General features: G+C 38.5%; 1 protein-coding gene across 6 annotated transcripts in view; it reads right to left on the reverse strand.

The window, feature by feature from the left end:
- Positions 1 to 322: 322 nt before the first annotated feature.
- LOC128868904 (aquaporin AQPAn.G-like) overlaps positions 323 to 21,501 on the reverse strand; it is a 71,459-nt gene continuing 50,280 nt past the window's right edge. For 4 of the 6 annotated variants that reach the window (XM_054111484.1, XM_054111488.1, XM_054111487.1 and 1 more), the window contains exons 2-3: positions 868 to 1,423; positions 323 to 788 (exon numbers count right to left, since the gene is read on the reverse strand). In XM_054111484.1, coding sequence (XP_053967459.1) covers positions 576 to 788; positions 868 to 1,423 — 769 coding nt within the window. In that variant the 3' untranslated portion in view covers positions 323 to 575. Of the gene's footprint in view, positions 789 to 867; positions 1,424 to 6,275; positions 6,395 to 15,115; positions 15,281 to 21,501 lie in introns of those variants that run through there. The other 2 variants (XM_054111483.1, XM_054111482.1) reach the window with 2 other exon arrangements.

Raw genomic sequence — 21,501 nt, forward strand, 5'->3', positions numbered from 1 at the left:
TTACAGTGAAGCTTAAAATTATATCGGTAGTGTAAGTAATGCATTTTTACATTTTTATACGATTCAACTGCTTTTTGGATGCGTTCACGAACACAATACAATGAAAATGAATAGATAAATGCGTTTTTGAATATACAACTTTGTTCGATTTCATTGCAATTGACGGTTCCAAGTCAGCCATTTTTTTGTTTCAAAAATCCTAACGATTTAAAAGCGATTATCAATCGTATTAGATTTTATTTAGTACGTATTTTTTCGACTTTTACGTAATATACGAGATATAAAAGAACTCTTCTATAAATTGAGATAGTTACAGTTCATCTAAAATTTTGGACTAAATTTATTTTATTTACAATAAACGGCAAAATCTTTAGCACATGTGGTTTGGTTTTACAGGTATTTAAAAAATAAATTTGTCTGCTTTGTAGACTTTATAAATGCTCTTCTTAAGTATAAAACTTTATTAAAAATAAAATATTAATTACTCCAGAAGTTCGCTTTATTCTGCAGCATCCGTAAGAATGTCGATTTGCTTGTTTTACTCGCTCTTTGGTATTTCGACAGATATGTTTGGCTTACGAGAGTGGCACTTCTTCCATTGCACGCAATTTGTTGTTCACTTTATCTTCAGAGACTTCGCGTCTGAAAATCGTCTTATAGACAATGGCACACACCGCAGAACCTCCCAGTGGACCAACCCAGTATATCCAATGATCTTCGAAATCCGAGTTCCACAATGCTGGTGCAAAGGACCTAGCTGGATTCATACTGGCACCAGTGAATTGACCCTAGTAAAATTTAAACAATTAGTAAACATTTGCCGAAATATTATATAGTACTTAAACATAAATAAACATCTTAGCTTACCGCTGTGATAGCCAAACATGAGATGGCTAAACCAAAACGAATTGCAACAGAGTCATGAAATTTGGAGTTTCGTGGATCCCATACGCCACAGCAAGTCAAAATTAGCACACCAGTGATTATAAATTCAATTGCACATCCTTGCCATGACGCAATTTCCGTATTAACAGTGGTGACGCAAAGATTATGAGCACCACCGAACGATACGGCATTGCTTGGGATGAGTGCCTTCAATAAACCATAACCAATGAAGCCACCCAACATCTGCCCCACAAAATAAACACCAGCCATCGTTAGCGACACCATATTATAAATGTAGGCAGCTAGGGTCACAGCCGGATTTAAATGTGCACCAGAGACGCAGCCGAAACATTGAATAATAACCAAAACAACCAAACCGAAATTGAACGTCGCCTGGAAGTGAGTATTTTCATATGTGTTATTTTTTATACAGCCCATACATCCGAGGAAGACCAGCAACCCAGTGCCAATGAGTTCGCCGAGAAAGGCGCAGATTTTGTCCAATGTACTGGCCTTCATTTTCACCTTCTCAAAGCAACTGAAATAAAGAGAAAAAAATTAAATATTTATTATTACAAAAACGTAAATAAAGAGTACACTACGTTAGATCACATAGTGTAATGATACAAAGTGTGCGTTCGTTTTCAGTACGCACACCTGACTCATTTTTTCGAAAAATATTTTCAAAAATAGAAATAAGGAAAGTTGAAATGTGAGAGCATCAAACTGGCGGGCACACTTTTTTGAATTACATTTTGCATTAAATGGCTATAGTCTAGGACATACTGACAAGTTTTGAGAACTTTTGGTTGGTTGGTTGGTTAAAGTGGTGATTCTTCCAGAATCCAACTAGCGCTTCCGCGCCATTTTGTTGCCACATCCTCGTTACCAACTTGTTTAACGGTTATTTACAGCATAACTATATCCAGTCTGTGCGGTTAAGGAACCTTATTAGGTTGTTAACGTCTAAGCCAGATAGTTGTTCGAGATTCTCGAACAGCGGTTGGCCAAGGGTTAACATTCTGTCCTTACATAGGGCAGGGCATTCACAGAGGAAATGGAAGATTGTCTCCTTTTTCTCCGGTTGTTTGCAACTCCGACAGTTTGTATTGTGAGGGATGCCCATTTTAGCTGCTTCTTCTCCGATAGACCAAAAGCCAGTTATGACTGCCGTTAGTCTCCAGGCGTCCCTTCGTTTCATTCTTATTAATGCCGACGATTGCTTGAGGTTGTAGGTGGGTCATAACGTTCTGCTAATTTTGCATTTCGTCTGGACTTTCCACCTACAATCCGCGATTCGGAGGTATTTTAGGGAAATTGTACTCTTGACTGCACCTAATGGAGTGAATACCGATTCTGTAAGAGCGTTATTCATGGCAGATCCCCCTCTTGCCAGTTCATCTGCTTTTTCGTTACCTTCAATGTTCCGATGTCCCGGGACCAAGATTAAGGTAACTTTATGGTGTTCATTCAAGATGGTGAGGCTATTCCTACTTTGTTCTACCACTTTGGAGGTTGTTGTGGCCGAACCCAGTGCCTGGATTGCAGCTTGGCTATCCGAGAGAATAGCGATATTACCCTTAAAAGAGAAATCTACGATTAGTAGCCTACAGGCTTCCCCAATTGCTAGTATTTCCGCCTGGAAGAAACTGCTGATATTAGGGAGACGCACAGATTTCTCAATTTTAAGTCTGTGAGGATATATACCAGCTCCAACACCGCAGCCCATTTTACTTCCCTTCGTATAGACTGTAGTGTCGAAGTTGTTTAGAGAGAGTCCCTTATCCCATTCTTTCTTAGTTGGAAAGAGAGTGGCAAAATTCCTATTGAAAGTTACCGTCAAGACGATGTAGTCAGTTCTCACCGAGATTAACTGAGTTTGTCGCAATAATACACTAGCATGACCATAAGTTTTTCCTCTCCAGCGACCCGCTTCGTTTAACCTAAATGCACTCATGGTTGCCATCTTCTTAATATGTAGGTCTATTGGATTAACGTGTGTCAGTGCATTGAGAGCCTCTCTAGGACATGATCTGATTGCACCGACCGTTATTGCACATGCTGATCTTTGTATTCTGCCGAGTAGTTTGGTATTGTACTCTCTCCCTAGAGCCTTCTACCAAACTACCGAACCATACGATAGAATAGGTCGTATAACCTCTTATACAGCCATAATGGATGCTTAGGTTGAAGACCCCATCTTCTTCCAAGCATACGTTTACAGGCATATAAAGCTGAGAACTTATTTGTTTCTGAATTTTAATAATGATTTTATGAAAATATAGTTCAAGCTCCTACAGGTCCCATATATGTATGTGTGTACATCTAAGTGTCAAACTTTTCGCAAATTAAAAACAAAAATCAAAAAATCGTTATAATTCCACACTTTTTAAGCAGAATTTTCAGAAAAATTTCGAGTATTCAGCTTTAATGCTTGTAGCTCACTTTGAGACCAAAAAGCATTTGAAGCTGTTCTTTAGTTAAACGTTATGTCCTAACGACCTATTTCACTAGCGCCTACTCTATAAAAGTGATGGAAAAATTATTAATCGACGAATTAATACAAGATTTGAAAAAGCAAATATAATTCCTGGGCACCAATTTGGATTTCGCACTAAACATTTGACTATTGAGCAAGTCCATAGGATTAATCGAGTAAACGAGAATGCATTTGAAGAGAAAAAACATGATCTGGCGTATTCCTCGACGTATCAAAGGCATTTGATAAAGTATGGCATGCTGGGTAATAAAGAGAATAAATGCACTATTACCAAATCAGCACTAGCTCGTTTTACAAATCTCTACAGACAAACAAGAAGGAAGAAAAAGTTCCTCAAGGAAGTTTGCTGGGCCCTCTCCCTTATTTACTCTTTACATCTGACCTGCCATGCAATCAAAACTGAGTGACAGCAACATGAGCTGATGATACAGAAATACTTTCAGTAAGAAAGACTGCAAGCGTATCGGCCTCGAAATTGCAAATCGCCATAAACAATATTTGCGATTGGACAAAGAAATGGCATATAAGACTTAATGATAAAAGTCTGTACATGTAAACTTTACATACAAAAAAGCACAATACCTTCCTGTATACATAAATAGGGCACAAATTCCCTACTCAAATACAGCAAAGTACTTAGGCGTGACACTGGATGCTAAGTTCATATGGAGCGAACACAAAACAAAATGAGTTTGAATTTAAACATAGAAGAATGTATTGGCTTATGCGGAAGCCAATGTGGACTTACGGCGCTCAGCTACGGGGTTGTTTTAGCAAAATCAATATTGAACTAATTCAATGATTTCAGAATAAAGTACAAAAATGTGCCATCGGTATATCCGTAGCTCTGATCTGCAACGTGACCTCGCTCTTGATTCAGTTCCAGACGCAATAAAGAAGACAGGCAATTTTCATAATGAGAGACTGAATATACACATAAACACAGAGGCCTCCGTCCTTGCTAACACAATTAAACGGAGAAGAGGATTAAACTCAAAAAGGCCAAAGAGAATTAAAAAAGAAAAACAAAACTCGTTTATTTATTTCCATTACATTTAAGTACATTATCGCAAGTTTTGGAGTATCTCGTTAGTTTTAAATATTTTGTAAATAGACGCAAAGAAAACTTAATAAATCAAAACAAAAAGTTAAAGAATGCGGCTCTAGTGAACTCTGAAGTTGAAACCCAATCTGATTTATTAAATATTTGGCATAAGAATATTTTTGACGAATGAAGCTAATGGCGCTAAAATCCATAGCCAAATATTTATGATAAAGTTTTCAAGCCTCATTATAGATCTGGGATATAGATTCAGGATAATAAAATAACCAGGCATGACTCCATAATAATATTTAATCCTATTGCATCACAATTTTTCATCTCGAATAATCAATCAAGATTTTTGATAGATATGGCGCTGCAGGTAGAAAATGTCTGAGCTTCAGTATGAACTTTAATTGGCATATACATATGTATGTATATATGCCTGTATTATTTAATATTTATAAACGTATTTACTAATTATATGTAGTTGTAAACCCGCGTAAATCATCTCCTCCTGACAAAAAGGTAGTAAAATTATTGCTTAGCAAGTATGTATAAAAATATAACTGTTATATACGGCAATTGAGCTTATGGCACAGCAAGCGTAGCATAGCATAAGCTTCGTATCTAATCGTAGTGTAATAATGGAAAATGTGCCAGGTAGCAATCATATTCGTTTTCAGTACGCAGACCAGCAATTAGAATCTATTAAAGATGGTATCAGTAGAAAATGAAATGGCCATTCGCACCATCCTCGTATGTTTCTAGTTCCAACTACATGTCGGATGTGCAACGCAGTTCGTCCATTTACTTTACTTTTCTACTTTCTTTTGTCGTGACATTCTAATGAATGACTTTACAGACTTGGCAATTATACAATAATTTGTCCATATTCTGCCTCATTCTCTAAAAAAGTTTTAGCCCGCTTAGGTAATATTTTTTGAAATTTAAAATAAAACGTATGTTGCCACTTAAAATTGTTGAAAAGCCCAAATCGTTTAAAATGCACTTGGTTCAATTAACAAAATTAAAAGCTCTCCACAACTACTTTTACTATGTTAACCTATTTCTTTTTTATAATGTTTTACTATTTTAAATTCATAAATGTTTTTGTTTTATATCTATATATGAATGCAATTGCAGATATTGGAAAAAGTTTTACGATTCAGCATCTAGAGATAAATATAATGAGTTAAAGTCAAGGCCAATCCATTAAAGGTGGCGGCACTAGGCCGACAAAAAACATGTTTTATACTAGAATGTCACGTCAAAGTAGACACCAAAGAAGTAATTTATTTATTTAAAACAAATTGCGCACTTTCTTATTATATTATTTATTCATACAAATCCTTTTGCATTTTAATTCATTAAAAAATTTCAATTTTCAAATTACAAAATTGAATGTAAATAATACGTTTCGTAATTTAATTTTGTGCTGACAATCGAATGTATACGGCGAAAAAAAAAATTATCTGATCTAGTACTACCATCTTTAATATATTCGCCTCGATTAAAATCCTAAATGGAAATTTGAAAACTTCAAGTGCGCGTACATCAAACTGTGCGCGTACATTAAAGTGCCATCAATCAAAAATTATGTGGGAAATTTTCGAACGAAAAATCAAAAACAAAATAACTGGTTGATAACTGATTTATAAATAAGACAAAACGTTTACAGGCGTAAACTTGCGGTTAACCAAAAACACTATTTAATTGCTACACTAAAATAAATATTTCAAAATTTTTTACTTTTTCTTCACATTGATATTTATATAGTAATTAATACTGGTTTCGTATGCATCAAGCAACACTTAGTTCTGAATCTAAAACAAAAGCATAGCGGACCTTTTCTTAGACTGTGGTTGAGTGTTTGAAGCAGATACCGGATCAGGCGCGGACTCTACCGTCATATTAATTTATTACAGTTTAACGGTAAACACGTCCTTAACGAGCAAAGTGAAATCCAATACTGCACAATGCAGAATTAGAATGGTAAAAGTTGAGCTATACTTACCCACTTATCCAAGAAAGAAATGACAAATGATTGACAAATTCAAAAATTAAATTATTTGCAATGTTTTCCTGCCCCCACCTTCAAGTAAGTAATACATATTTCCCATCTAAACTTGAGATTATTCTTATGAGGAGGATGTCAGCTTGAAGCACTTTTTAATGCCACTCAAAGAGGTTTTACGATTACGATAGTGTGATTGTGGATTATTTAAGTAACGAGAACAAATCAAAAGTGGACCTGAGTAGATGGTATTAAGTATTTATTAGCGTACATATCTATACTACATTGATACGTATTTATATTGAGCATATAAAAATATTATTATCTAATCTCTCTGCACTTGTATACCATATGTTTACATATTCGCGGCCACGAGCTACTTATTTTACGGATATATTATACCCAGCGCATATACAAAGTAACGGTTGTTCATTAAAGCCCAACAGAATCCGTATAGTTGCACATATAATATATATACATTAGGGTGGCCGCTATTTCTGGAATTGTATGATTTTGTCGAGTGTGAAGTTCGAAAAATTAGTACTTTTATAAAAGTAAGATCAAATAATTTAAAAGAAAATATTTATTTTTCAAACTACATTGCGATATTTTTCACAGATTCGCTGTACGTATTTGAATATAACCCCAAAAGTTGAGGGAGTTTCTTTATCAAAGTTGCAGGTATAGACGATACACAATATAACAAATTTAATATATTGGCGCTTACACTCTTTATTGGGTGTTTGTCCAAGCTCCCCCTCCTATTTGTATTGATATATTTCCTGAAATGGGGAGTACTACAGTTTTATGCCGCCTCCGAACGGCAGCTGGTTTTTTATGAGCAGATTTTTCATGGAAGAACGCTCGGAAGTTTGCCATTGTCTGCCATTGGGGCTTCTAACCTGTGCGCTCGCGCACCCGTAGTCCGCACCAACCCATTTGGCTACGGCAGCTACATAGTCTAGGCTATTATTAAACGAAAAGTAATACAAAAACTCTGAGGGGTTTTTAAAAAATTATTCCATAAAGCATTTTTCAAACTTCAAACTTCAAGTCAGAACCTTTAAACCTTTTCCAATCGGCTTAAAATTTAAAATTATTAGCTTTTTTGATAAAATTACAAATCTAAAGGGTGTCCGTGCATACACATATGTTCTTTCCCGCATTTAAAGTATGACCATTCATATGAGCCTGCGGTAAATCTAATAAAAAATGAAATAACGAAATAGAACTTGTCACTTGTGATGGAAAATAATCATTCCTTACTCAAATTTACACAGAAAATTAAACGTTCTGAAGGTCGCGTAGTACTTTAGACATTTGAGCATACGTATGTATTTGTTTTATTTTTATATGCTGTTATAATTTGCAGCTTTATATTTCATAAGTGTCACCCAAGGTACGTTGAGCAGGTAGTATCAGTAGAGCAGCTGATTTGATTTTTCTATTTAAATTGACAAATTTGGTTTCAGTTAATTTTTGGTTATAAATTTTCACGTTCTAGAGACCAAAATCGAAAACAAAATATATTGCTGTTGTTATTCTTGCGCTACTGCAACTACTTGCTCAAGGTGCCGTTGTGTTACCTATAAAAATGGAAAGCAATGATGATTTGTAAATTTTTCATTTTTATTTTCACAAATGTTTTTTCAAGAATGATAATGTTTTTTTGATTTTCTTTTTGCACCAGAATGACACTCAACCGTTGTTTTATGTCAACTGTTTTTTTATTTTAATTTTTCATTTCTTGAATATTTTTATTTGTGTATTTATATGTAACTTTGTTTAAAAATTGTCGCTCTTTGGTGCAACTTCTTAATCTAATTTTCAACAAATCCTTGGCTGAAGGAATATTTATTGATGATTGGAAACTGACTTCAGTCACTCCTATTTTCAAAAGCGGTAATAAAAGCAATATTGCTTCCAAGCTTCTAGAATGGTTTTCAAAGTGACGCGATATACACGGATTTCTCTAAAGCCTTTGATAAAATCTCCCATTCGATTTTTAGTAACTAAATTGGCTTGTCTCGGTTTTCATTCAACTTTCCTTGATTGGATACGATCCTATTTAATAAAAAGATGCAGTACTGTAGTTATCGATGGAGTTTCTTCGCAACAGTACATCGACACCTCTGGTACCTCAGGGTAGTATTTTAGGACCTTTGTTATTTGTTTTGTTTATTAATGATATATGTTCGTGTTTTCCCTTCGCAAATTTTCTTCTCTATGCTGATGATCTAAAAGTGTACGCTGAAATAAGAAATTCTTGTGATTCAGCCATCCTAAAGTCCGAGTTGATTAATTTATTTTCCTGGTTCCTTATGAATCGTCTATTTCTTAATTTTGAAAAATGTCATAAAATCACATTTTCTAAGCTTCAAAATCCCCTTAATACCGCTTATCATATCAGTTATACATATCTTGATTCATCCGATATGATAAAAGATTTAGGGGTTTTCTTTAATTCAAAGCTTAATTTTATAACGCACCTAAATTTTGCCGTTTCCAATTCACTTTAAAGCCTTTATTCTTGATCAAAAATCTTTTATTAAAAATTGTGTACTATTTTTTATTTAAAATGATTTCTATTCCTGCTTAATACAAAATCACACATTTACATACATTTTCAAACTAATAAATTAATCACACTATCGGAAGATGTATAAATGTATCGTACATCAATAATATTTGACACTTATGAACTAGACAGCTATAGTATAACATACTTATATAAACAGAAAAGAAATGGAGCGCGTGAAGGTCAAAATAGGGATTTCCATCAACATCATTTGATATATACACACCTACAATAATTTCAAAATTTACAAACTCGTGCAGAAACCGCACGCACTTCAGAATTTTGAGGAATTCATTCCTTCTAAAACGTGCGCTAGGTGCGAAAAGCTCGCTTGTGTCCGAATTTAGATGCCTGCATACTTATTGTATATGATTATTTTGCATAAAAATAGAAAATATATGTGGTATTTTTTGGCACATGATGAGTGGTAATATATATAAATGACTTTCACTCGTGATATGTGTAAAACAAATGATAATCACGAAAGTCAACTAATACGAAGTTCTGGCGATATTATTCATGTTCCGGTCGCCACCAGAAATTATGAGGGTAATATACATATGTATGTTTAGTGAGACACAACACGGTAAAAACACATATATTTCAATTCAACTCAAATTCAATTTGGAGAATACCTTTTTTATTGAATACGAAAAGCCAACGAACTTTAACCTTTCGTCAGAACAATAAGCTTTTACAGCGCATTGAGTTTGGGATGAATTATCTGAATCAATCATTTTGCAAGCCATGCCAATTTTTTCGAAGATATGAAAAAGGCCGAACTTTAAAAGGTTGAATGTATTTTTTCATTCTTAGTTCGCCTACAGAATTTGTAGACTATTTCCCGGTAGTTAAGCGCCCTCACGACCTTTCCTCTTTGGCACTCGTTAAGAATAGAGCAAATATAGTTCCTTTGCAAGAATTAAGGTTTTCTTAATATAATATTTGCCATTTATACGGCATATGCCATAAGTCCTTTTAGGAAGGAAGGAGGAAAGGAAAGATTTCGGTGTCAGTAGAGTTAGGATCTGTAGAAAATCGAAGGCTAAAATACAATAAATCAGTTTCGATAAATTTTGTGTTTTTTAATATCGATACATGTAATTACTTTAATTCAGTAAAGGAGAAAAAATTCCGAAAAGAGGCATTTGCTCCCACTAGCTGGTACTCCCATCAGAGCTGGTACTCCTCGCTCTTCACTGCAAGAGCAGCTCCACGACCCAAGAGCTCATCCCGAAGCTCAAATGCCGAATGCACCAACCCATTATATCAACATGCACTTCGAGCGACTACAACACTCACCGCGCCACAAGGCTCAATAATTTTATCCAAAGGTATTCAGTCGTACGACACTGACTATAAAGCCCAAATAAAAGCTTAAATGAAAACCACTCAATCGTCGGTCCCCCACTCTCCCTCACGCTAAACTGGGCTAGAAAACTTTCATAAAAAATGTTGGTCTAAACCAGCAATCGAATTTTTTGGTTGTTGTTGTTGTTGTAGCAGTATCTTCGCCCTGTCAGTGTAGTGTAAATTACCGGTCGTCTTCGTCTAGCTCATCTAACGGTAGGCCCAGGAAACTGGCAGTTTCGACGGGTTGGGTCCAGAGGGAGAGAGGTGTTAGATGAGTGGGTTTGATGGGGCATGTGAAGAGGTGGTTAGTGTCGTGCGGGGTACCTTCACATGCAGGACATATGTTTAGTATGTCGGGGTCGATTCTAGGTAGGAGTTTAACCTGCTACAGTATCCGGAACGTAGTTGTGCCAAGATTACGCGGGACTCTCGAGGAAGCTGGAGCTCTTCGTCTGCGATGGGTGGTGGTTGGACTCCGATAACGGCATTCGGGGGTCGGGAGCTTAGGAAGGTGGTAAGTGTCTCCCGATGAATGTCGTTCATAGCCTGTCTGTATACTGTCCGATCCTGGAGAGGTCTGTCCGTTTTGTCCTGGATCTCGTCCACGTAGTTGAGGAAGTGTCTCCTGATGTGCCTGGGAGGTGGCTCAGGCTCAAGCAGGTGTCTGCATGGGTGAGGCCTGCGGTGGCACCCAAGCAGAAACTGCTTGCCGAGCATTTTGTTATGCTCCTTAACCGGGAGCATGTGCGCCTCGTCCTGTAAATGGTAGATAGGGGACATCAGGAGACATCCTGTCGCGGTCCTGATGGCAGTATTCTGGCAGGTCTGAAGCTTCGTCCACTGCGTATCACTGGTTCCAGGCGACCAGACAGGCGCGGCATAGTTCAGAACCGGTCGGCCTATTGCTTTGAAAGTCGACAGCAACATTTCTTTGTCTTTGCCCCAAGTGCTGCCGGCAAGCGACTTGAGGACCTTGTTGCGATTCTGTACTCTCGTTGCAATAGCGGTTGTGTGCGCCGAAAAGGAGAGCAAGCTGTCAAAGGTGACTCCCAAAATTTTGGGGTTGTTTATCGTCGGAATTGGGGTATCGTCGACGTGTACCTGAAGTGGCAGCTTGACCTCCTTTGTCCAGGTGGTAAATAGGGTCGCCGTGGATTTAGTGGGAGAAAGTTTTAAGTTTCTCGCAGTGAAGAAGCGAGAAAGGCTGGCGAGGTAGTCGTTTACTTTTGAGCATAGGCCATCAATGTCATTGCCCGACGCCATTATCGTGCAGTCGTCGGCATATGAGACCAGTGAGACTCCCTCTGGTGGCTGGGGGAGTTTCGAAATATAGAAATTAAAAAGCAAGGGTGAAAGGACACCACCCTGCGGTACTCCTTGCTTTATTTTTCTCTGTTTTGAGGTTTGGTCTCGAAATACTACCGACGAGTGACGACCACTCAGGTAGTTCGCGGTCCACCTCTTCAGCCCTGGCGGGAGTGTCGACTGTAAAATGTCATCTAGTAGCGTGGCGTGGCTGACTGTGTCGAAAGCCTTTTGTAGGTCCAACGCTACTAGGACAGTCCTCTCGCAGGGGCGGTTTTGGTTAAGGCCGCGGTTTACCTGGGTGTTTATGACGGTGAGTGCCGTGGTGGTACTGTGCACTCTACGGAAACCATGCTGGTGTGGGGCTGGAGTCAGGTGTTGAGTGAGGAGTGGGAGTAGAAGGGCCTCAAGTGTCTTCACTACTGGGGAAAGGAGAGTTATCGGACGATAAGACTCCCCTTGGTTGGCGGGTTTCCCAGGCTTCAGCAGTGGGACCACTCTCCCTAATTTCCACTTATCAGGAATGATGAGAGTGGCCATAGACAGGTTGAAGACCTTTGTGAGATATTCTACTCCCAAAGGACCCAGCTTTTTCAGCATCAGCATGTTTAGTCCGTCGGGGCCAATGGCTTTTGATGGTTTCATGTGTTTGATGGCCCCCTGAACCTCGTCGCTGGTGAAAGCAAGCGGTGCACTGTTGTAGGGCAGTTTGTGCAGCCGTCTGGTGGCACAACGTTTGGATCTGTCGACCGGAGGATGCAATATAAATTGCCGGCTAAAATAGCTCGCGCATCTCTTCGGGTCCGACGAAGTACGACCGTTGAAGGTGATATCCACCTTGTCGTTGTGCTTCGTCGGGTTCGACAGGGACCTTACGGTGGACCAGAGCTTGCCCACACCAGAGGTGAAGTTACAGGACTTCAGATGCTCTACCCATTTGGTCCGCTTATGTTGGGTGACCAGTTGCCGGATCTCCAAATTGAGATCCTTTATACGAGGATCCCCGGGATCGGCCTGGCGTAGACGGTCACGCTCGTTTGCCATAACGGCTGCTTCGGCTGGGAAATTGGGACGTAATTCCCGGATCCGTCCAGCAGGTATGAAGCGAGCCGCGGCGGCTGTAATCGCCTTGCGGAGTGCGCGTTCGCCTGCGCGCACATCGGTGGGAGTGGGTAGGGCTGCGAAGATGTTCTCAGTAAATTCCGCGAATCTGGTCCAATCAGCTTTGTTAAAGTTGATATATGACCGGTGATCCGCGGAAACAAAATCGGCGGGTCTCTCGATCGAGATGATAATGGGCAAGTGGTCTGATGCAAGCGATAGCATAGGTCGCCAGGTTATGCTATTTATCAGTCCAGCGCTAGCAATTGTTATGTCAGGCGAGCTGCTACAATTGCCCACTACCCTAGTGGGGGCGTCGTCGTTTACAGTGCTGAACGTCGAATCGTCTATCTGCTCTGCCAATAGCTGTCCCCTACGATCATTTGGCAGGCTTGAATGCCAAAGATCGTGATGCGCGTTAAAGTCACCTACTACCAATCGGTTTTCTCCCCTGATGAGCGCACCAATATCGGGGAGATATCCTGCCGGGCAGCAGGTGACAGGGGGTATATAAATATTGTAAATTTCGAGCTCGGCATCGCCTGACCGGACAGCTATACCTTGACGTTCTAAGGTGCTGTCCCTGCGGTCGATGCCTTCATCAATAAGACGATACTGCACTGAATGGTGTACTATGAACGCTAGGCCACCACCGTTGTCTCGCTCGCGGTCCTTTCGGTGCACGTTATAGCCGTCCCTGGTAATCAGGGGGGAGCTAGCGTGCAGTTTTGTCTCTTGGACCGCAGCTATCTTAATTCCGAGCCGACTCATGAAGTCGACTATCTCGTCAATCTTACTCGTTAGTCCGTTGCAGTTTAGTTGCAAAAGCTTGAAGCTTCGCGGGAGGGTCGTCGTAATTCGGGGGGTGAGGGATGCGTGATGTTGTCTGCGTTGGTCCTGCTGTGCGTTCCGCAAAATGGGGAGTGGCCTGATGTTGTCGGGTGGCCGCGCCACGGTGGGCGGTTGCGGGTGCAGAGCTCTGCAGCAGGGGGCAACGTAGTCGCGTGTCCACTCACGGGTGGTGTGCAGGCCGGAGCACCTCCGAAAGTGACACCAGCCACTGCAAGAACTGCATTGGACAGTTGTCAGGTTCCGAGGTACTACGGTCTGGCACACGGAGCAGACTGTGCGGGGGACCAAGAGCTGCTGGTTTGTCCCCGCACTGGGGTAGGAGCAGGAGGGTTGTGGGTTGGAGAGGGAGTCGTGTTGCTCTTGGGGGCTCCTGGCCGTTGAGGTGTTGTTAGTGGCGGCAGTGTGATGTGCCGGCACTGAGGGCAGTGTCGCCGTAGAGGCGGTGACCGCCTGTGGGCGGGAGCAACACGTGGCCACATACCTTGTGGACCACTCCCTGTGAGTCTTAAGGCCTGAACAGGTCTTAAGATGGCACCACCCGTTGCACTGGTTACACCTAACCGAGGTGGAGTTCGGGTGGAGCCGTTTGTGGCAAATGCAGCAGTAAAATACTTCAGGTCCGGGGTTGGGTTCGACGCCAGCCCGGAAGAGAAGTATTTGGAGCAAACTGGCTGCAATGAGTTGCTCCTGTGACGAAAGGTTTTGGGTAAAATACGGTGCACTAGACAGGGCTAGTGTACTGGGGCGGCAGCCCTTGGTCGGGAATAAAAACCCGAGTCATTCCGGTAACGTAGAACCGGCTGCCATGGGAAAGCGCGAATTTTTTGGTCGCGAAGTTCTATTAGTGGTTGTACCCCTTGACTTTTAGCACTTGTGAATTCGTAAATCGCAATGAACTTTAGGTATTTCGGTAATTGAACCGGTAAATTGAATTCGGTAAATGAATAATTTCTATCATTTTAACTGCCATTTCAGCCGCTTTGATATACTCGTATTAGACTTGATTTACAACGCTAAGAAAGCAACACTAACTTCCTCTATTAAATGATTGACGATGGTGCAAACTTAAATTTGTATACAGCAGATAAATTATTTTACTGAAGATCCTGAAAGTCCTGCTTTTCATGTTTCCAAAAAAGGGTATATTAGATAATAACGGATTTCCTTCAAATTTCCTCATGGTATATTGAGGTTTCCATGTTTATCGAATTTTCGTAAAATATAAAAGTAAATAAAAAAATATACTCGTGAATAGGTGCAGCACGTATTTTTGACCACCGCAACACTTATGAATTTAATGAAATTATCGATATAAGGAAGTACTCGTGCAACTCCTTTAACCTCGCTCTATCGCCATTTCACTACATACATACATATTTACTAGCGTGATCATATTTTCAACACTTCTTGGCTTACTCATCATATACAGCTGTGCTTGACTTAGTTATCAACTTGTCCCTTCAGACATATGCAAATACACACCTTCGCTTCGTCTCTGCTGGCTCATCGGCAACTTTGATCGCTTGCGTATTATTGTTGGACATTGTTCTCACTATAGTTATTGCACACTAATTCAATTGCTTTTGTTTGAACACAAGTATGCCCTATCGAGCCTGAACTATGGATGGGGTTGTAGTATGATATTTAATGTCGCTGTGAATATATTTAGAGAAATGCTTGCAGGTTAAAAGTGCTACTTTAACATTCTAAAGCGCTTTGTTTAACACAAAAAATGCAAAAATATAGTTTGCTACACATAAACAAACATATGTATAGGTATGTATACAACTTTTATCGGGTCCAAATTACTGATTGATGCGGCAATCTTTAGACAACCATAAATTACACCAAATTTTTGTTAATCTGCAAGTGGCCCATAGCTTTATAAACTTGCTATCTTATCGACATTACCACCTTCAGCGAACAATTATCGGCTATTAAACTAAGTCGATAAAGCTCATTTTTATGTATGTACGAGTACGTATATTTTTTTTTCGAGCTCAGTCAACTGGCACATCGGCGTCACTGGTATAATGCGTAAATTTAATTTTAAGTTGGTTATTCCTTTTTACTCTCTATCTAATCTAATGAAGCCGTCATGCGAAAATTTTTGTTTCGTCAACATTCACAAATTGGTAATAACTGAACTTCGACAACGTTTCTAAAACCTGCCAAGGTGTTATCAGCCAGCATGTCAGTTAGTCGCAGCATCCACAAACCGCAGACTAAAAGAGAAACACAGTCTCTAGTGGCACTGAGTTATCATTTCATTTTTCATTGTAATAACACTCAAGACTTCTTCTAATAAATTATGATTAAGTTTAACGACGATTTCATAAAAGTGTCCCAAAAATTTATAAGTACAGCTTACACTGTCGCTAATCAGTTAAATGTCCTGACGTGGCTGAATTATGTGATTTAAAAGTAAATACTTGGCATAATTACGCTTTATTTTACGTAAAAACTAGTTGCATCCCTTTAATTATGATTTTCTTTCATTGATAAGCAACTTTAATCCTCTAACATTACTACAAGGTGGCGCAAAATTAATTATTTTGTTTTTGAATAACTTTTTTACTAAATAAAGAAAATTATTTCGAGTGGGTTTTTGCTAGGTTGCCAGGCCAGTGATTAGCATTCCTACCAAAATTTGACATTTTATCATTGCTGAACATTTATAAAATCTACGCCATCTTGGGTAAGTCCAGATCTAAGCCTATTTATATTTTTAGAAATGGATTTGTATTTCCATCAACGAGTTTGTAATAAATTTTGCATTAAAACCGGATTCAATGGTGGGAAAACCTTAGAAATGTTGGGAAACTGTTTCGGTAATGATACTCTATAGAAAGTAGTCGTTTAGGAGTGGCATGGACGCTTCAGGCAAAATCGTGATTCCATCGAGGATGACGGGATGACAAACGTAGTGGCAGGCTGTCGATATCGCAAACTGATGAAAATATCAATAAAGTGAAAGTAAAGTTGCCCAATAACCACATATTAACCATCAGAGAGCCAGCAAAGGACTTGAATATTGCTTATGAACCCATTTAGATCATTGTATTTAACGATTTGGGCTTGGCTCTGTTGCTGCAAAGTTAGCTCCAAAGGCCCTGAACTTCATCCGGAAAGGGGATCGCGTTGATATCACCATAAACGTGATTTCCCACGCTGAATATGACTCAACATTTTTCAACTCATAGTTACTGGAGACGAGGTGTGGATTTATGTATGTATACGACACAAAATCCAAGTCGAGTCAGTGGAGAACCAAAACCAAAAAACCGCGTCATTTCCAGTCAAAAAAGAAAGCGATGCTCACGGTTTTTATGGATTACAACGGTATTGTGCACCACGTATTTTTACCAGAAGACCAGACAGTTAATAAGGAATATTATTTGAGAGTTATTAGACGTTAAGTGGAGCAATTCTCCAAAAAAGAAAGGGTTTGTGGGAAAATAACTCGAGAATTTTGCACTATAATAACGCACCGTCCCACAATGTCATCACTATTCGTGAATTTTCGACCTAGAACGAAACGAATACCATCCAACAGCCATCGAATTTACCGGATAAGGCTCCCTGCGATTTTTTTTCTGTTTGATCGAGTCAAAAAGCCCCTACAAGAAAGGCGTTTTAACAGTCGAAAGGAAGTAATGGAAAAATTGAATACGACTCTGATGGCTATACCGAAAAGAGAGTTCCAGAAATATTTCGAGAGATGGATCAAACATTGGCATAACAGCGTTGCAGTTAATGGGGAGTACTTTGACAGTGATAATATCACTGTTGAGGAATGAACTGAATATATTCTAAGGCGGCCGCCGTAGCCGAATGGGTTGGTGCGCGACTACCATTCGGAATTCACAGAGAGAACGTCGGTTCGAATCTCGGTGAAAACACCAAAATTAAGAACAACATTTTTCTAATAGCGGTCGCCCCTCGGCAGGCAATGGAAAACCTCCGAGTGTATTTCTGCCATGAAAAAGCTCCTCATAAAAATATCTGCCGTTCGGAGTCGGCTTGAAACTGTAGGTTCCTCCATTTGCGGAACAACATCAAGGCGCACACCACAAATACGAGGAGGAGCTTGGCCAAACACCCCAAAAATGGTGTACGCGCCAATATATATATATATATATATATATTCTAAGAACTTTCTGATCAAGCCGACGTTTACATAAAATTTGGTCAATCCACCTTTCATATAACGAAAGTCTTCAATGCTTGCCTGACAGCATACTTACATAATTTTTTGTATTTACTGATAGAATAAATATTCAGTTTTGGTGCTGTAAGCCATGCAATTCACATTTGTGAAAGTTAAACAAATAAATACAAAATGATATTTTTCATTTTGACGCATTCAGCCAAGTTTGTTTTTTCAATAATTTTAATTTTTTTACTCAAATGAAATTCAAAACAAAACTTCCTACTCTTGTTATTTCATCATATAAAATATTATAGTGAAATACGGATAAGTCTAATACTTGTACTACAACAAAATGTATAATCACCACTTATTGAATCACGCCACATACATAATCGCTCATACATACATACATACATACATACATCAATAAGTAAGGAAATATACAAGCACATAAATTCTTCACACTTAAACCTCCTTAAATGCTAGTATTAAAGCACTTGTCTGCTTGACCCTTTTGACTCTTGGCACTGCCCTGTTCTCTACTAAAGCAAATAAGATGATATATTTTTGATAAGCATGTTAAATAGTTTATATTGATAAGCCCTACTCAAATATCAGTTAGCACTTACATAAATATGTATAGACAATACATATATACAGTGGGTGTCGCTGAAAAGCGTTCAGCCATTTTTTTTTTTTTTTTGCAATATAAAAGAAACTTATAAAAATCTACGAAAATTCAACAAAATTCAAAAAAAAACTTGTGACAGTTTTTTAGATTATTTTTGTGTTAAAGGTAATAGTATGAGGAGTGGAAGCAAAATTTACTTTTCAGATTTTCTTAAAGTTTATTTTTACCATCAACAAAAAAATGTACAGCAATAGTCGACTGCACTTTAATATCACCAGTAAATTTTTCTATGCGAAAGTTTTTTTTTTATTTTTTTAAAATAATTAATTTTTTAAATATTGCGTGACTAGCATTTCGAAGTGCCCAGGTTCGAAGTGCCCATGGGTCGGCATAAAACACCAAATGATAGAAAAAGCCTTTTCTAGTAGTAGTCGCCTCCCGACAGGTAATGGCAAGCCTCCGAGTGCTTTTTTGCTAAGAAAAAGCTCCTCATAAAAGCCATCTGCCGTTCGGAGTCGGTTTAAAACTATAGGTCTCTCCATTTGTGGAACGACATCAATAAAAAATAAGAGGAGGAGCTCGGCCAAACACTCAACAAGGGTGTAAGCACCAATTATATAAATATTAGATATTTAAAAATCTGAAGGGGCTGAGACCTTGAATAGATTGTGACCACTAAATAGATGGTTATGTGTTTTGAAGCCACATCTGGTGGTTGTGTAAAAGAGGCTCAATTGGATTTTCCTTTAATGGCATATTTTAGTTCCTCTAAACGTGCAGCCCAATAATCATTCCATTTATTTAATTTCTTATTAAGTCTATGAAACCGTGATTACAATTGATTTTTTATAAATAGAAAGATCTAATCTTAGACACCAACAGAGATCTCAGCATAACAGAGTCGAGATCGAGGGAACTGTAGATTTTATTGAGCTCATTAAGTGTCCGAGTAACAGGAAAAATTAACATAATTAAATTTAAATAGGACACCATGAAAAGGATAATAGAAACTTACCATCCTATTAGGTATATTGAACCTTATTTGCTTAAGACGTGTCTGGGAGTTAATTAAACCATATTTTACCATATATTATCACTAAAGACTGAATGGTCCGCCTATTCGAAAGAGGTTTCAGTTCTATTATCTATTATCAGTTGGTCAATAAGATGCCTTCTGAATCACAAACACTCGTATCTATGATCTTTCCAGCAAATTATATAACTTGAAGTTCTTAGGCGGTGCTGCACATATTTTTGCACAGACCTCTGCTCAAATTTATATATAAAAGCGGTCCGTTCAATGCATATCTTTTCGCTTTACGAAAACTCACAATCTCTTGAGTGGAACTTATGAATAATAAAAAAATTATGTAGGATACTCCAAATGATTGAAGATTCTGCTCCTTTAATACCGAATCGGTTTTCGAACTTTTTCAAAAATCCAGAGGGTCTCCCCTCAATCGGCTCTCTGTGCTTGAATAAACTATGCCACTTACAAATCAATGCATTTAATGGGCAAGAGTTTCCATAAACGTATTAAATCGAGGCGGTCGCCGTAACCAAATGGGTTGGTGCGTGACTACTATTCGGAATTCAGAGAGAACGTAGTTTCGAATCAAAATTTTCAAAATTAAGAAAAAGTTTTTTCTAATACCGGTCGCCGCTCGGCAGGCAATGGCAAACCTTCGAGTGTATTTCTGCCATGAAAAAGCCCCTCATAAAAAATATCTGACGTTCGGAGTCGGCTTGAAACTTTAGGTTCCTCCGTTTGTGGTACAACATCAAGACGCACGCCACAAATAAGAGAGGAGCTCAGTTAAACACCCAAAAAGGGTGTACGCGCCAATTATATACATCTATTCCATATTGATCTGATATATTTACGCTTACTAGTGAGAAACTTTAACCATAGTTCATGTTATCCACCCCATGGAGAGATTTGTCTATCGATCTATACAAAATTAATGGATGATTTAAATAAAGTTTCCAAATAGTTCTTAATAAAAACAAACCACGCTTCTTCTGCCCATTCTTCGATTCTCGGTGCTACCATTTCGCAAGGTTATTTGGCTCCTACTGTACATTAATTTATATTACAATATAATATGGTCTTAACAGGCAGCGCTTGATATTTTAGAAGTGATAAGCAATTGGCTGACAAACTTGCGTATTTCCTCTGCATAAAAAAAATTCCTTCATATGGAGATTATTTACAATACTATCAATCAAGCTTCTATGCTATTAACAGTATACATTTAAAATGTACACCTTATTGCACTAAAATTTAATGAGCTACAACACTGCACACCCAGAAAAAAATATTGAAGACTCAAATTTTGGATTTATTTTCTAAGTTTTAAAAAATAAATTGTGTCTTCCATTTATGTATACTGTTTTTGTTAGATTCTAAGCTACATTCTTATATTAAATTAATAAAACAAAAACCAATAATTTCTGTACGATTTTCAGCCCCGCTCACTGTGCTTGCACTTATACAGCTCGAAAGTACTAATACTTGACGTAATGTACGATCATCCTTGAAGTGGTTGTATGAATTGCATACCCATAAACATGCAAACACGTGTAGTTCAATGCAAGACTTTCAATCAACAATTCGAAAGTGTCTTTCAAAGTAAACAGCGAACTGCATACTGGTTAGGCTCACTCAAAATGCAGAAATGCGTAAATTGTGCGTACAATAATAATAATATCAATAAGTATGAGCGCAAGTGCGTACCCGATCAGTGACGATCAGTGCCATAAACTAGTATGCCATAGTTGATTGATTCAATCAGTGACTTAAATTGCAATATAGACGCAATTTGCACTCATTGATCTACTATCGATCAATTGATCTCTTGCAGCTCGCTTTAGTTTCGCTCGATTTCTACGTGAGAGGTACATGCTGAGTTTGACAGCGGAGTTAGATGTTTACGTTTTTTCCTTTTTCCATTTAAATTTATTTTTCCTTGAAGTAAATAGCGTGCATTATTGGCAATTATAGCCGCCTATTTGCGCCTAACAAATAGTTTAAATTTTCCGTAAACTCAAACCCAACAATAGTAAAGGGCATAGAAATTGAAT

This window comes from Anastrepha ludens, chromosome 6 (assembly GCF_028408465.1).
Source record: "Anastrepha ludens isolate Willacy chromosome 6, idAnaLude1.1, whole genome shotgun sequence".
Lineage (NCBI taxonomy): Eukaryota > Metazoa > Arthropoda > Insecta > Diptera > Tephritidae > Anastrepha > Anastrepha ludens.